Raw genomic sequence first — 17731 nt, 5'->3', positions numbered from 1 at the left:
TATTATGATGTTATAATGAACTATATGCTGTTCTCCACTGACGTTCTGAGTTGTTCAAAGTGTTTGTACGGATACTGAGGCAGCTTTCTGACTCTGAGATGGCGAACGGGAACATGGTTTGTGTAGCATTAGCAACACATTATTAGCTGTTAACAGAGTCAAGCAAAAGGCGAATCATATAAATGACTCTTATGTGTCTGACGTAGAGAGCGATATCATTGTGCAGCGTTTACCTCAGTAAGTTGGCAGAGAGAATCTGTGAGCTGGTGTAAATGAGTGAGTGGAGGCGGGGCTATTTGCATATGTTCTTTTACAATTACCTCAAGGCGGGCATTATAACAGCAATATAACACACAAATGTTTGTATACTTGATAAAAGAATGTAATTATAAGTCTTTATTTGGTAGAAATATAGACTTGTTCGTTGAAATGTGCAACGTTCAGTTTTCCTATACCTGAAGTTGTAAAAAAATAACGTGAAATTTTATGAGGTGCTGTTCTATTGTGTTAAGATTGATATGTGATTGTTTTTATTTAAATATTCAATTCAATTCAAATTTATTTGTATAGCGCTTTTCACAATACATATTGTTTCACATTCTCGGGCGTCGAGTCGTCTCTTCACGGGCGTCGAGTCGTCTCTTCACGGGTGTTGGGGCATCTGTAGTTTCCATGGGAGGCTGGATACAAACTGGAGCTGACGATCTGTATTTACCTCAGGACTAGCGTCCCGAGATAACAACAGAAAAGCAGATGGGAAATAATTAGCGTAACTGCTGTTCATAATATTAATGCATTCAATCTGATTCAACTGTAGTATAAAAGGTAAGTATTATGTGAATGCTTGGCTAAAGAGATGCGTCTTTAATCTAGTTTTAAACTGGGACAGCGAGTCTGAGACTCGAACAATATCAGGAAGGCCATTCCAGAGTTTAGGAGCTAAATGTGAAAACGCCCTCCCTCCTTTAGTGGACTTAGATATCCTAGGAATGACCAGAAGCCTCGAATTTAGTGATCTTAAAGAGCGCGATGGATTGTAGGGCGATAGAAGTTCCGTTAAATACAGGGGAGCTAAACCATTTAGGGCTTTATAGGTCAGTAGTAATACTTTGTAATTGATAGGGAACTTTATAGGTAACCAGTGTAGAGACGATAGAATTGGTGTTATATGATCATATTTTCTTGATCTAGTAAGAACTCTAGCGGCTGCATTTTGCACTAACTGTAGCTTGTTTATTGAGGATGCAGGACAACCAGCTAATAAGGCATTACAGTAATCTAGTCTCGAGGTCATGAATGCATGAACTAACTTTTCTGCATTAGAAACAGATAGCATATTACATAGCTTAGCAATGTTTCTAAGGTGGAAAAAGGCTGTTCTTGTAACATATGAAATATGATTTTCAAAAGACAAGTTGCGGTCTAATATAACACCCAGGTCTTTTACTGTAGTGGATAAAGTAACAGGACACCCTTCTAAATTAAAGTTGTATTGTAAGAGGTTTTGTGGGCAGTTTTTTGGACTAATAAGTAATACCTCCGTTTTATCTGAATTTAATAGCAGAAAATTACACGTCATCCAGTATTTTATATCTTTAACACACTCTGTCAATTTAGATAATTTATTGTTTTCATCTGGTCATGATGAAATATATAATTGAGTGTCATCCGCATAACAGTGGAAATTAATTCCATGTTTTCTTATAATATTACCAAGTGGCAGCATGTATATTGAGAATAATAGAGGGCCTAACACAGATCCTTGCGGCACTCCATAGTTTACTGGAGTTATGATCGATTTTTTTCCCCATTTAAACAGACAAAATGGTAACGGTCTGATAAGTACGATCTGAACCAGTTTAATGCCTGTCCCTGAACACCAGTGTAGTTTTGTAGTCGATCTAAGAGTATTTTGTGATCTACAGTGTCGAACGCAGCACTAAGATCGAGTAAAACTAGTATTGAGATACAGCCTTGGTCAGAAGCTAGAAGTAAATCATTTGTAATTTTAACGAGCGCAGTTTCTGTGCTATGGTGCGGTCTGAATCCTGACTGAAACTTTTCATAGATATCATTTTCTTGCAAGAAAGAGCCCAGTTGAGCGGACACAGCTTTTTCTAGTATTTTAGACATAAATGGAAGATTTGAAATCGGTCTGTAATTTGCTAGATTATTATGATCTAATTGTGGTTTCTTAATAAGAGGTTTTATAACTGCCAACTTGAATATTCTTGGAACATGACCTAAAGATAAAGACGAGTTAATAATTTTGAGAAGAGGCTCTCCTGTCCTATAGTAGTAAAGCGGTGTAGTTGTTCTTGAGGGATAATTGAGGCTGAATCATAAGACACCATTAAAGATTGTACATTTACAATTGTGTTTCTGATGCTTTCTATTTTCTCAGTGAAGAAATTCATAAAATCATTACTACTAAACTGTAACGGAATATTTTGCTCAGGTAACGTCTGTTTATTTGTTAGTCTAGCCACGGTGTTAAATAAAAACCTTGGATTATTTTGGTTATTTTCTATTAGTTTGCGGAGATGCTCAGCCCTGGCTGCTTTTAGGGCCTTTTTATAACGTGACATACTGTCTTTCCACGCGATTCTAAAGACCTCTAAATTAGTTTGTTTCCATTTACGCTCTAAATTATGAGTTTCTCTCTTGATAACATGCGTAGCACTGTTGTACCATGGTGCTTTCATTTTCTCTCTAACCTTTTTTAATCTAATTGGTGCAACGATGTCTAATGTACTAGAGAAAATGGTGCTCATAGTGCTAGTCATTTCCTCTAGTTCATCTGTTTGTTTGGGTTCACTGAGCAACTGAGATAGATCAGGTAAGCTATTTGAGAATCTATATATAGTGGTTGGAAGGATTGTTCTGCCTGGTCGATAACGTGGCGCAACATGACAAATTTCAGCAGTATGTAGTATGCAAGTGACCATGTAATGGTCAGTGACTTCATCACTTTGCGGTATAATATCTATATCGGTTGGATTGGTTCCATGTGATATAATTAAATCTAGCGTATGATTAAGACGATGAGTGGGACCAGTGACGTTTTGCTTGACCCCAAAGGAGTTTAATAAATCTGTAAACGCAGCCCCTAACGCATCATTTGTGTTATCTACGTGTATGTTAAAATCTCCAACAATTAATGCTTTATCGACATTGACCAATAGATCTGAGAGAAAGTCTGCAAACTCTTTTAGGAAATCAGCGTAAGGCCCTGGCGGTCTATATACAGTAGTTTATAGTTTATAGTAGCTATATACACTATATACTTTGACTTAGTCATATGGTGTTTTCAAACACAAAATATTGTATTTTGTGTTTGTCTTGTAGACTATTATCACTATTTTGAGATGATTGCCTTCACTTAAATACTCTGTTCAGTCTAGCATTTAGCTTTAGACTTAAAGTTTTTCTTGGTTCTTTCTTTTGGCAGCATTCTTGTCCCCAATTTTGGATTTGTCTTTTTTTCTGGTGCTCATTGTAAATCTTTGCATGTTTATGTGATACATTTTATTTAAAACATATGATTCATTCATAATGGCTGGAATCTGTAAAAAAAACTATTTTTGTTGATAATATATAATATAAGATAATATTGCATCATTGTGTTATAAATGATTTCAACACTGATGCTACTTTATAGCAACTTTATAATGATTGTTGTTACGTCTTGTAATGTCCTGATCGATGGGCGGCTGAGTTTGTTGTACTGTCTGTTCTCTCCCTCTCTATTCTGTTTTCCGCTGTGCTGCTGCCAAAGAAGCACAGCAAGCAGAGACTTGGAGGTTTCTCTTCTCATAATGTCCTGCCTCAGACAGTCTGCCATCTGTTGCTATGATGGGAGAAACAAAGCTTTTCATTTTGCTTCACAAAATGATTCACTGTTGGTGACCCCTGCTGGTCAGAACAGTGTAAATGCAGGGAAAACTCAGTCCAAACATGCATAAAAAACACTTTTTACAAAACAATTGCAAATGTTTTATTGAAGGTGTAATCTGTTAAATTCAATTATCATCTAAAACGATTAAATATGAAGTTTTTTATAATATTTTATATTTTATTCAATTTTAGGGCTGTTAGGGTCGTTTAATGGAGAGCTTGGTTAATCAACAGTCAACTTGTTTCATGTAGTTAACTACTAACATTTTTATTACTTATATTTTGCAAGGTTTTGCATAGTGTGTATCAGTATCAGTTTCCATCATGCTCCAGCTTTTACTAGGGGGTTGTAATTATTGATAGGATTGTGTTTTAGTTGGTGGATTAAGTGACTGGATGAGCTAGCTGCTTGAATCAGGTAATTTCTTTACACAAAGTATCATATTGTCACCCCAACATGAGTGAAACATGACATCACATGACATACAATCACAATCTGATAAAATTTCCCTGATTGACATTCCATGGTGGGAATCATGTGAATCAGATATAGAAACAGGGTATATTTTCTCTCTCCTCTTACCTCTGTTTTGGCAAGTTGGAATCTATATGTAAGCTGACATATAATGGTACTGTAGTTTTCTCCACATAATTTTGGGTATGCATATATGAGGTTTGATATGCAGTTTCTCCCAACAAGTCCTCCAACCCATACAACCATATTGGTAATTTTTTCATTCTCATTCAGTCAGTAACTACAAGTTACATTGAGTTATGCCTTCCAGTGTCCCGCGTAAGCCGCTAATCCCCCTGCACCCGTGGGGAGGAAGAAGGACAGTGTCACGGTATCAAATGAGGAGAAGGATTTGCAGGTTAACAGTGTTTAATAAAACATAAAACTCACAGCCGTACACAAAATGATAATCCAAACAGGTGACACAGAGAAGGCAACAGAACAACCAGTGACATCAAACAATGAAACAGCAAAAGACACACACAAAGACACAGCTTATATCTGCAGGTTAATGGGAAACAGCTGGTGACAAATGATCAATGATTAACAGACAGGAGTATGGGAAATGCAGTTCATGATACATATGACAGTGAGGGGAAGAGACATCTGGTGGCAACTCAGGGAACAACACTAATACAATACAATACAATAAACACAAAACACAGTCTCACACTGTGACAGTACTCCCCCCTAAAAGGAGTGGCTTCCAGACACTCCATAAGACCAAGCACAAAAGTTCAGGTGGGTGGAGGAACGGAGGTGGATCTGGGGGAGGGATGGAGGGTCTAGAACCCCAGGGCGGGGCCGCAGGCGGTGCAGGGAGCCAGGGCGGGGCCGCAGGCGGTGCAGGGAGCCAGGGCGGGGCCGCAGGCGGTGCAGGGAGCCAGGGCGGGGCCGCAGGCGGGTCCAGAGACCAGAACGGCGCTGGAGACCAGGGTGGTGCTGCAGGCATCTCCAGACACCAGAGCCGAGCTGCAACCCATGGTGGTGCTGGCGGTAACAGGAACCTGGGCAAAGAAGCACAAGAGGCCCTATGGGCCAGGTTAGCTAGGGCAGACAGTTCAACTAGCTTGGGGTCGGCCATCTTGGGCCAGGCAGAGAGTTCAAGGAGCTCGGGGACGGCCATCTTGGGCCAGGCAGAGAGTTCAGAGACCTCGGAGTCATCCATCTTGGGCAGGACGGAGAGACTTTCAGTCGTGACAGGAAGTGCAGTAGACTCATGTTCAGACCTCTCAGCTGTGACAGGAAGTGCAGTAGACTCAGGTTCAGACCTCTCTGCCGTGACAGAAAGTGCAAGAGATTTAGGTTCATATTCCTCAGCCGTGACAGGAAGTGCAAGAGACTCAGGTTCATCTTCCTCAGCCGTGACAAGAAGTACAGTAGACTCAGGTTCATATTCCTCAGCCGTGACAGGAAGTACAGTAGACTCAGGTTCAGACCTCTCCGTCGTGACAGGAAGTGCAAGAGACTCAGGCTCAGACCTCTCAGCCGTGACAGGAAGTTCAAGAGACTCCGATTCAGACTTAACGGCCGATTCAGGTTCATGGGCTTGAGAGACATCTTGCTGAACAGAAGAGCAGAAAGCAGACCACACACACCACAGAGCCATGGTAAACACAGGAAATACTGAGTCCAATGAACATACCTCTGGTGCCTTCCTGAGAACAGGTGCAGGCATGATGATAGCCCTCCTTAGAACAGGTGACGCTGAGACAACAGCCATCTGGAGTGTAGGGGCAGGTATAACCCCAGCAGTCTCAAAAATAGGTGCAGGCATAGTGACAGCCATCTTGGGTACTGCTGCTGGCTTGGCGGCGGCCATTTTGAGGACGGGTGCAGGCTTGGCAGTGGCCCTCGTGAAAACCGACATCGGGGTTGGAAGGCCAGCCCTCCGCACTGACCTTAATGGAGTCTCTGCCAGACTAGACCTCAGACGCTGGATTCTGTCACGGTATCAAGGGATGAGGAGAAGGATTTGCAGGTTAACAGTGTTTAATAAAACATAAAACTCACAGCCGTACACAAAATGATAATCCAAACAGGTGACACAGAGAAGGCAACAGAACAACCAGTGACATCAAACAATGAACCAGCAAAAGACACACACAAAGACACAGCTTATATCTGCAGGTTAATGGGAAACAGCTGGTGACAAATGATCAATGATTAACAGACAGGAGTATGGGAAATGCAGTTCATGATACATATGACAGTGAGGGGAAGAGACATCTGGTGGCAACTCAGGGAACAACACTAATACAATACAATAAACACAAAACACAGTCTCACACTGTGACAGACAGGGCTTACACAGAAGTAATTCACTTCTGTTCCTACTTGTCCCATGCAGTGAGAATATTGGACAACACTAGGAAGGATATGAATCTCAATTGACTGCAAAGGGAGCTCTCAGTAAGACAGAGGTCCCAAGAGGGGATGAGGCGAGGTCAATGAGGGTTCAACCTTCTCGCTCCTTTCAGGAACCTGATTAACAGGTCGTGCTTTCCCACCGACTCACCTTCTACTGCGTTGTGATGTACGGCGATAGCAGTAACATACATTTTCAGGGTGGAGGGAGACAGCCTTCACTCCAACCCTTCTTGCAGAAAGGAAAGAATGACTCTGATTGGACATTTATGGGGGTCCTCCTGGTGAGAAGAGCCCGATTCAATGAACAGGTTCCACTTCCAAGCATAAGCGCGCCTCGTAGAGGGGCTCTAGCTGAAGTGAGAGTGTCTACTGCCACTGAGGGTAGGTCACTAAAAACCTCTGCGTCCTTTCCAGAGACCACACGTAGAGGTTCTAGAAGTCTTAACGCGGGTGCCATGGTGCTCCATTCCTGAGAAACGTGGACGTGTCCGTAGTGGCAAACAGGTCCACCTGAGCAACTCCAAAGCGCCTTTAAGCGACCTTACTGGGGGTGGAGCCTCCACTCTCCTGGGAGTGTGAGCTGCTGTGAGCGCGTCAGCTGCACATTTGAGCTCAAAAGCCAGAGGAGGAGATGGTGGGCAATTACGACATGCGACGGGAGCATAGACAACCTTCGCGAATGATGTACGCAATGGTCAATGTGTTGTCCGTCCAGACAAGTATATGCGTCCTGCAGCAATGGGAGAAACCGACCGAGGGCAAGGAATACTGCTATTAACTCGAGGCAATCGATATGCCACTGCAGTCGAGGTCCCGCCCAGGAGGCAGAGGCTGCATGCAAGTTGACCACGGCACCCCAGCCAGTGGTGGAGGCATCTGTTTTGCGACAACAACATTCCTGGACACTTGTTCTAGGGAAACTCTGGCCCGTAGAAAAGCAAGGTCTTACCACGGGCTGAACGCCCGATAGTGATAGTCATTCGGATCGTGCCCATCTCGTGGGACTCGGTTGTGTAGCCACTGTTGAAATGGTCTTGAATGAAGCAATCCAAGCAGTGTGTCCGTGGCTTCGGATGCCATATGCCCCAGGAGCCTCTGAAATCATTTCAGTGGGACGGCTGTCCTGCCTTTGAACGGATTCAAGCAGTTCAGCACTGACAAAGCACGCCCATTCGTGAGACGAGCTAGGTTGACCGAGTCCAACTCTATACCAAGAAAAGGAGATCCTCTGCACGTTTGCTCTTTTCCCAGTTGACCTGAAGCCCCAGATGGCTGAGGTGTCTGAGCTCCAAGTCCCTGTGTTCACACAACTGATCTCGCAAGTGGGCCAGGATGAGCCAGTCATCAAGATAGTTGAGGATGTGAACACCCAGTTCCCACAGAGGGGTAAGGGCGGCAGGGTGACAGGGACAGCCCAAATGGGAAGCCGTGACCGTCCCCCGAATGCAAAGTGTAGGAATGGTTTGCTTCTAGACCACTAGGTTGGACATCATTTCACCACGGGACCGCACAGTGACTTTCGTCTCACTTAACAGAGGTAAGAAGGACATCCATCCACACTGAAAATCATTTTGTTTAGTTTTATTATAAATAAGTGTAAGTGAGAAGTACAGTCATGCCAGCACTTAGATATTTTGTTTCTTTTCAATGTCCACATTGAGATCAATAAATCATGGATAAATCAATATTTATGAACAAAATTGTTTTATAACTAAGAATCACATTTTTGTGTATTTAGAGCGAATGGTTCTTATAATGTGGAGCGCCCTCATGTGGTACATCACCCCACTGTGTAAAAAATATTTTAAATTTGGGATGTTCTAAATCTCCTTTCTGATATAAAGTTTTATTATAGCCTTGTGTGTCTAATTATTAGACCCTACTGCATTGTCTGCGTTCTTACATTGATTGTGAACGGCAAGAATTGATGGTTTACATGCGAGTGACACTTCAATTTGATCATATGTGCTACTTTATCTGACAACCACCAATTTAGAGTAAAACAATCAAATCAACAGTGTGAATCACGACACGATATTTTACATAATTAAAAAAAACTGAATAAAGGAGCTCAGGTGTGGTAGAAACTGGACTCATTGGCCCTCATTTATCATTCTTGCGTAGAAACGGGCGTATATGTTGGCGTAAGATTATGCTTACACTCTTCTCACCGCCTGATTTATGAAGCTGTGCGTACCTTTGAAATCCAGGTGTACGCAATACCTGCGCTTGATAAATGCCGCGGCTGAAAACGAGCGTCATTAGAATAACACGCCCCTATATATTCAAGTCTCCGCTCCCTCCACGCCCTCATTTTACGCCATGGACACACGGAAGACGGCAAAGAAGAGAAACTTCTTTGAGAAAGAGAAAGCGAAACCAGGGAAGTGGAAAGAAACAAAATTGATTTCTAGATTTTTATTATTAATGACGCTTATTGTTATTTAGAAGAAGAATGTCGTTATTATTATTATTTGTATTATTATTATTATTTAAAAGAAGAAGAATGTCATTTTTATTATTTTGTCAGTCTGAATTATTTTTTTGGTCATTGAAAGCCTTTCATTACTAAACCCAGTCCGTGCACAGTGCACACCTGCCGGGCCTAACCCTGGCCTAACCATCGTTTCAAAGAATAGTACAACTGCGAGCGCGTCGAGTATAAACGCCATTTGGGGAGGTGCGCGCGCAGTCTGCGGAGACTCGCGCTGCGGAGCCAGGCGAAAGTATAAACAGGCTTGAAACGTCAGGTGAAGCGCAAAGGCTCGCAACTGAAGGAATACATATGCCTACAATTCAAATGCTTTGGTAAAGTCACACAAATTAAACATTGAAGTCCATGTTGCACAAAAATAAACACTGAAGTTTATAATTACTATGTTGTTGTTTTTTTTTTACAGTGGGTCATAATATATCATATCTTTTAGTTTGTCAGTGCGTTTTGTGGTGTTAGGAATAGTTTTTCTGCGCATTCCCGCACTCAAAACGTGCGTACACCACCTCCTGAGCTGGCGTAGGATTTGAGCGTGCCGTACGCCAACGTCCATATTGATAAATCTCAAAGTCACCGTGGTTTTGGGTGTACGCCAGGTGTACGCTGGAAATTTGGTGTACGCACTTTTGATAAATGAGGGCCATTATGTTTTCCTTTTTGAATATTTGCAAATAACAAATAATGGTGATGAAATTCCCATAAATCAAGATCATGTTTGCCCTGTCCAGTGTTTAAAGGTCACATTAGGATTGAAATAAAAACTCAACAGTGGAGTCTAAACTTGTGTTTGGAGGTTTGTTCATTACCGTAAAGCCTTCAGGCAAAATAAGACAACAAAATATTAATTTACCCACAACAACAAGGTAAGGGCTTAAGAACTTTACACAGCAAGATATACAATTTTTTTTTTTTTTAACACAAATACAGAAAAACAAAAGGAACCGGAACCGTGTGTGTACGAAACAGTGCACAGCGGGGTTAAAGTAACTAAGATATGTCCAAGTAAAAACAAAGGAAGGGTCTCAACAGTATTTTCTTAATCACAACCAAACTACTTTATAAGTCAAATGTCAGTAAAGGTGTTTTGATGTATGTATTGTTCACCACAGGTCATGGAGTTCATAAAACTCATTCTGCATTTCGGTCCTGATATGAGTGAGCAGAAGTGTGACAGTGAAATGAGAAAGAGAGACATCACTGAAAATGGCTGCAAAGATGTCAACACCTTCATACAAGCAAATTCAAATAATATTAATGATGTTTTATAGTTCAGCAATCAATGATAAGAGGTATATATATATATATATATATATATATATATATATATATATATATATATATATATATATATATATATATATATTCAGCTGTCTCGCCTCAATCCATTGACAGTTTAGCAGCATCCCTCCACCACCCCTTCTCCACACTTCTAGCCATAACCATTTACATACGGGGGGGATTACTCTGGGTTTGGGCCGAACTCCGAGCTCGGAGCCCTCCCCCCAGACAGCACGCCAAATATGCATTAAACTTTACCCTCTCTAATTGTATGTAAGTGTGAACTTGTGAAAAGCAGTTTGTGGCAGAGGGGGAACTCCACAGGGCGGTAACCTGTTTAAGAGCAACCAGCCTTTTCCTGTGATCACGTACAAATTACAAAGTGGGTCGAGAGATGTGAATATGTTAGAGGGAAGAGGTCCACTCGTTACGTTGTGTTGGGGTGTTAACAAGCCTGGCCTGTACATTATGATGAAGGCAAACTTAATTTATAGATGACAGACTGAAAGGAGCCTCACAGAGCTTTACAATACTTTTCTAATCATTTGTTAACTTCTCATTTTCTGTCTTGCTTTGTTTTTCAAGTGCAGAAAAACAAAAAACAATCAGAATCAATTACGAAGCAAAAAAAAAAAGTTCTTCACATGTGCTGTAAACATGACAAACACAGTTTGAGAGCAAAGTATAATAACACAACAGATTTATACTTGTACTTAATTATATTTGAGCAAAATCGTGAACGTTTTTTTTTTCTTTTGAAGAGCAGCACACAATAAGAATATCTCCACTGTCTCATGATTTACCTTAAATGAGCATAATGTTAAAATGACTTTACGTTATTTCTTTAAATTGATGTTGTAAGAGAGCTACTCTCTGAGAGAACAAAGAAAATTACCATTTGAACTCACCATTTGAGACAAAAGTCTCACCTCAGAATACATCTCTCTCCCTCTTCCCCCACCCTCTCTCTCTTATGCTAAAATCATGAGATTTACACACAATCTATATGGTTTAAATAACAATTATCCGGTTTTATAAATGTTTGGTATCATTTGAAATGTCTCAGTGCGACTGGTACAAAGGTCTCATTTCCAAACAAGTAAAACAAAAGGTGATAAGGTTTTTAGGAGTTTAGAGATAGCTGGCACACAAAAGAAGGTGGTCTCTAGACAAATGGTCTCACACCCTCAAAAGGTGTCAACTCTGAATGTAAATTCCCATTGTTATCAGATGTTTCCATGTGAAAGAAGTTTCTGTCTATATAAGGAAATGCAACAAGAAGACCGGGGCCTTCTGTTACTCAGATGAGCCCATGATGTTGAAGGACCTAAAAGACTTCAGCATCATGTATTTTAATGGGTTTGCATCTCTTCTCTTTATCCCAGAGCATTTGATGTTTTGTATCGATTATCTTTGAATTGATTATGAAATTGGCATGATACATTTACCTGACATAATAAATTGTTACAATTGATTATTCTAACCATCTTTGACATTATTTTCATTAAAGAGTTAAAAAGAATAGTCAAACATTCGCTCACAACACCGGCTTTGGGCCGATCGAGCGTGAGCTTACATTGTTATATCCTGCACTTCTTCATGCATGTCTCTGTGTGTAATTGTGCTTATCATGTGCAAGAATCAGCTAGTCTACTGAAATCGTAAGCACTCTGTTAACACTTTTTGTGCATTAAAACAGTTTTGAATGGAAGTAGTGTATGAGCAAAAACAGACGAGGGAAGAAAGACACGTTTTTCCACCTGTCTGTAATCCTCAATAAAACTTCTCTACTACCCTTAAACTCATCTGATGGATTGTCTTGCATCTCAGCAACACCACAATATTGTGCACAGTGTTGGGAGGAAACACATGAGAAGTAACGCAAATTACTTTTTTGAGAAAGAAATCAGGTGTGTTCCAATGTATTGGATCCGTGCATCAGGTCTTAAAGAGACGGCAGTCTAATAAACCTGCTGTCTGTGTCATTGATAATCAAACAACAACATTTAAAGCACTGTTTATTTCATTTGTATCTTTCTTTTATTCTATTGTCATATTTATTGTAATGTGCACGATTGCATATTTTAAAGATAAACTACTTTAATAACTTTAGATAAATAACTTTATTGTTATATAAAATTACATAAAAAAACAGGAAATTACCTATCAAAGTATCAAAAAGGTGTCAAGTTATTTTTAGAAGGAAGTGTAGGGTCACAGCATGAGTATAAGTATGCATATGCACACAAAGTATATAATATTTTCATATTTTGAAGTAACATCTCTGTATAATTTAAGGCCTTTTGTCAAACACCAGCATTGACGAGTTCAGTATTTTTGAAGCAGGTTTTTTAGAGCAGAGGTCAAACGGTTTCATGTGTAGCAGGAATGGAAAAAGTCCTTCAACCACAGGCTATTTAGAGACACACTATTCACCAGATGCACTCAAACTGACATCAAACACACACGTCTAGCAGCAGACACACTCATGAGCAAGCTCTCCATCCACCTGGCAGATCAAACCACATTGATTGAGACCACAGCAGGTTCTCACCTTTTGATGAGTGTTTTCCATGAGACCTACACACATGATCTCTTTAATACTTTAAGAGCCAAACATAAAATTATCCAATGGGCCAAACGACTGAGATCATTTGTTAAATATCCTTGTAATACAAGTCAAGTTCTTAGGCAGTTTTTATGAGACCATTTCATGAATCCATCTTTAAGTACCACACTTTAAAACGATGATTGATTCTCACCAAAAGCTCAACCACAGACTCAGACTTGAAGGTTGTCGCTGGTCACACGGTTGGGTCTTGATACTTTTCTCATTGTAATCGGTGCATAAACCACATGATCCTCCTCTTTTACTTTCTGTAAAAAACACATAGAAGAAGATAATAATAATGAATGTGATAGGTTCATCCTAAAGACTGCAATATGATACATAGGGTTATTTTTCTCTAAGTAACACAAGTGTTTCTTGCATGGAATGATGCTCTCATGGTTCTTGTAAATATCTGATATGGTGCTGTTATGTGTGATGTGATGGATGATTATGCAGACAAAAACACTGATCTCCATCTCCATCTGGCTGAAATGATACAAACACACTCAACAAAAAATAAATAATCTTACCGATTTATGTGCATTTCTTTTGTAGAACGCTGGTTCAGCGTAAGTGATCTCGTCTTCGCGAGTCTCAACTGTTTCAACAATAATAGATGCATTAAAACAACAAAACTCAATCCTAACTACATCTGATTCTTCACAACATACTGTATGTGTTATTATTAGGACTGTCAGAAATAAGGCATTGCACATTTCATTAAATGTTTAGAACTGCCATTTTTAAATAAGGCATCAACAAATTTAATTTGTCATTAGGCCTTTTTCATACAGAAAAAAGTTACGAACAGAGTATGTGTTCGTCATTATTTTAGAGAGACATTCTTTACACATAATTTCTGAAACCCAGTAAAGAGCGACATTCAGTGTCATTACACAAAGACATGTATTCTGATGAATGTAATCTACAGAAATTGCCAAACACAATCACTACACATATAATTTGGGTTTCATTTTATATTTATCTAGAAGGTGTTAACTACAAAATTATGAAACTAATAGTTTAAATTATAATTTAGGGCTAAAAGGGCTATCAATCCACTAAAATATAGTAGACTATTTATTTGTTATAATACTTGTTAAAGTCAGTTTGTAACTCTTGCCTTCTGTGTCTGTTTTGCTTTCTTTTCTTTTTTTGCAGATCCAGAAGAGCCCGAGTGCAACTACAATCATCAGAGATCCAGCAGAGATCAACACTATCAGAGACACTGAGACTGGAGGAACTGAAGGAGAGAGTCATTAGTGTGAGTGTATTTGTACATAAACACATATATGATCAGTGCTGTGGTACCTGCACATGTGTGACAGAGTGTGTTGATGTCCAGATGTGTGGTCTGGTTGCTGATGGGATTGTTCAGCACACAGCTGTAGGTGTTTTTATCCTGATATTCCACCTCCAGAGGTAGAGAGAGACTGATGCTGAGATCACACACACTGATGCTGGACAATACACTGATTCCTGCGTACCAGGAGAGAGTCGCATCACACACATTCAACACTGATGAACACACCAATGAACAATTTGATGATGATGAAGAACATTGTGAAGAATTACTGAAGATTACAGGAACAGGCAGACGAGCTGGAAAACATGAGAGAATAAACAGAAATGTGAACACAACACTCAGTCTATTTTAGGTGTTGTGAATTGTAGTTTGTGTGGAGTGAGTGTTTAGTGCGTTAACGGTTACTGAATGTTTCTGTCAGCTCAAACTATAAAAATATTTAATCTATGAATGTATGTAAATAGAATATGTACATGCTTAGAGAAATGACGTCTCGACTCACCATAGACAGAAACACTGAATGTTTTTGATGATTTTTTCGCTCCAGTTATATCTAGTTGATAAACTCCAGCATGTTCAGTTGTGGTGTTTGTGATGGTCAGAGATCCAGTTTGATCGTCCAGCTTCAGTCTGTCTCTGAATCTCCCATCAGGAACATCATTTGTGGAGAAGATTTGCTTCTTTTTATTCATTCTAAATATGAGAGAGTTGTTAGCTCCAAATTTCCACAGTATCTCGTCGTCTTCATGTATTTCAGTAAGATCAGTGTTTAGAGTAACAGAATCTCCCTCCATCACTGACACTGAATCACCAAACACACCTGATGAACAAACAGATTTACACAGATTAATGTTTCTGATGGTTTACAAAGCCTGAAATCAGCTGTAGTTTTTATAGTTTACAAGTTGAGCACATTCAGAACAGCGGCAGAAACACAAAACTAAATTAACAACCACGTAGAGTTTGTCGCATCACTTAATGTTAAACACAGATTAACAAATCAGGGATTATTATTCTAATCTGGGATTTAAGTTCATCTACAGTTTATTTGGTCCACAACGATGGATTCGCAATTGCAAAAAACATTAACAATGTTAATATTCAATTTCCTTTTTTACTGACACCAGAAACTTCTCTCTGACATCAGCAGCTTTTGCAGATACAGAAAAATAAATGTGTAAAATGTGTTTATAAACCTCTACTGTTACAGAGAGATTGTCAGAAACAAGCAGAGAGAGAAAACATTGCACCAGCGCTTACGTGATTGCCTGCCTGGAAATATAAAGGGGGGCAATTAATGGACTAATTTGGCAGCATAATTTTTGAATAAAGGACAGATAACCAGGCCCAGATGAAGAACACATGTAACAATCTAGACCCCTTCATCGTGTGTTTGCTACCCTTATTATTGATTTCGCAAATGTCAATTTTAAACAAGCACATAACCAAACACACAGTAAAACATCTGATTTTCATACTAAATATTCCAGGCTACTTATTGCATTACAAAATAAATCCATTATTGATATGAACTCAAAGCAAACAGGTTTCTAAAAACAGCTTTTTAACCTTTTTACTGAGCGTGCTATAGCAGCCACTGTATTACTCTAAATTGAAACAAAAAAAAAATGTAAAAAAAAAATAAACCATAATTTTACTTACCAATCAGACTCCAGCAGCACAAACAGAATACAACAAACACATGAAACATTTTCCTCAGTTGTTCGGTGTCTGATGAAACTCTGCTGAAAAACACATCTATATGTGTGAATCCTCCCACAACACAGTTTGACCCTCCTAGTTCCCCTCGCTGCATTTGCACATCATATAATGTTATAGTTCATCTGGCCTTATCAAGACTTTAACTGTTCTTAATTTGTGAAATACTCTTTATTTCTTATCATTTAACATAATATTTGAAAAGTAGTTGTCTGACTGTGTTAAATGGCAAAAGTAGAAGAATATCTAGTGAACTCTTCGAATTCTAGTGATTTTAAGATGGTTATGTATATTTATTCAGTTCTCAATTTTAGTGTATTTAAAAACCAAAGTAAAAAGTTAAAACTGTGTCTGATCTCATAGTGCAAGTTCTATTGAAGTTCATCTTCTGAGTCAAACTGAAACCTTGGTCGGTGTACTTGAGAAATGTGGTTTGATCTGGACCATCAGCTCTAGGTGAGAGTGTGTGTTCAGTGTATGTGTGTTAAGGTGAAGAGTTTCTTCCTGCCCTGCTTTTTTTGAAAACGAGCAAGAAGGTGGCTGGCCACACACTGAATTTAGTACAGACTACAGAAGTCTATCAAAACTTTTTTTTTTTTTTCTGTAGTGCATAATGCATAAAGTGCAAAGTGAATTTAGTGAACTAAATGAATAAGAGCAGACGTTTCAGCACTTTGCTATCTTCAGTGCTCACTCTGCAACAAACATTCACCCTTTTGTTGGTAAATTAGCAATTAGGGGTCATCAGCTGAAATAAAATCAGCTGCTTTTTATGAACCTCACAGTTAATGCCCTCACAGAACAGCTTTACATACAAAAAAAAATACTGAATCCATAACACTAACCCTATCAACAGTCAAGTCAGATTCAGAGGTCAATCTAGACTCTCCCACACCGGCTAAAACCATAGACAGTATATAAACTGGACACAGCGACCCCATTGGATTCAACGGAGACAAGTGAAGTCAGTTAGAAGCTCTCACTTCCTGATGGCTGAGCGTACTGCGCAGACTCCGACTGAGCTTGACGACGTAGATGTGACGTGAGCATCCCGTCTGTCTTCTAGTAGCTGTGCCAAGAGAAATCTGAATCATTCCCTTCCGAAACTTGCAGAGACGGAGATCGTGAGTAGGAGCTGTCCATGAGCTTGGAGCAGGAGAAACTTTTGCTAAGTATTCTGATTAATTACTTTGTCATTTTGCCTCCACGTCCCCCCGATTGCCCGCGAGCTTCTCCTCCTGTCCATACGGTAATTTCTCTACTGTGCGACAGAGAGTCGCGTGGTTATGACGCAATCGTTAGCCTATTTTTACAAAAACTGCTTCTACGGGGCCATAACGTAAGATACAAGGTGGTAATGGAGCCTTTTATACATTTTTGTGTTTCTTTAGAAATCAATAATGGACAAATGGAGTCTTTAAACGCCTCAGATGTAAAGTTATTCGCTGTCAAAGTGACGCCAAAATGAATGGGAGTCAATGGAATGCTAATAGCAAGTGAGGGTCTGCTAATCAATGGCGGTGCCCGGGAAAGCTTCAATTT

At 39.7% G+C, this 17731-nt stretch overlaps 2 protein-coding genes across 3 annotated transcripts in view; one reads left to right on the top strand and one right to left on the bottom strand.

Moving 5' to 3' along the window:
* The window catches only part of LOC311295158 (uncharacterized protein), a 149064-nt gene that overhangs the window by 110581 nt on the left and 20752 nt on the right, over positions 1–17731 (top strand). The window lies entirely within an intron of this gene.
* Positions 4766–16208, bottom strand: LOC311296099 (SLAM family member 9-like). 2 transcript variants are annotated; one of them, XM_084417744.1, is made up of 8 exons: positions 16133–16200; positions 14973–15290; positions 14740–14766; positions 14476–14643; positions 14288–14407; positions 13695–13762; positions 13316–13430; positions 6220–6354 (listed from the first exon to the last, which is right to left on the bottom strand). In XM_084417744.1, exons 1-7 carry the CDS (start codon positions 16179–16181, stop codon positions 13335–13337), a joined length of 846 nt encoding a protein of 281 aa, XP_084273870.1. In that variant the 5' UTR covers positions 16182–16200; the 3' UTR covers positions 6220–6354; positions 13316–13334. The 2 variants fall into 2 exon arrangements, with proteins under 2 accessions (XP_084273869.1, XP_084273870.1); XM_084417743.1 differs by having other exon boundaries at positions 4766–6354; positions 14476–14766; positions 16133–16208.

Source organism: Rutilus rutilus, assembly GCF_951802725.1.
Source record: "Rutilus rutilus genome assembly, chromosome: 8".
Classification (NCBI taxonomy): domain Eukaryota; kingdom Metazoa; phylum Chordata; class Actinopteri; order Cypriniformes; family Leuciscidae; genus Rutilus; species Rutilus rutilus.
The sequence above is the reverse complement of the archived record's forward strand: the minus strand, read 5'-3'. Positions and strand labels throughout refer to the sequence as shown.

Excerpts from the sequence above, each read along its gene's own strand:
- LOC311296099 (XM_084417743.1), bottom strand. The coding sequence starts at position 16,181 with ATGTTTCATGTGTTTGTTGTATTCTGTTTGTGCTGCTGGAGTCTGATT. Across the intron at positions 14,767-14,972 it reads ATTCAGTGTTTCTGTCTATG|CTCGTCTGCCTGTTCCTGTA; the intron begins GTGAGTCGAGAC and ends CATGTTTTCCAG. Across the intron at positions 14,408-14,475 it reads ACTCTGTCACACATGTGCAG|TTCCTCCAGTCTCAGTGTCT; the intron begins GTACCACAGCAC and ends TCTCTCCTTCAG.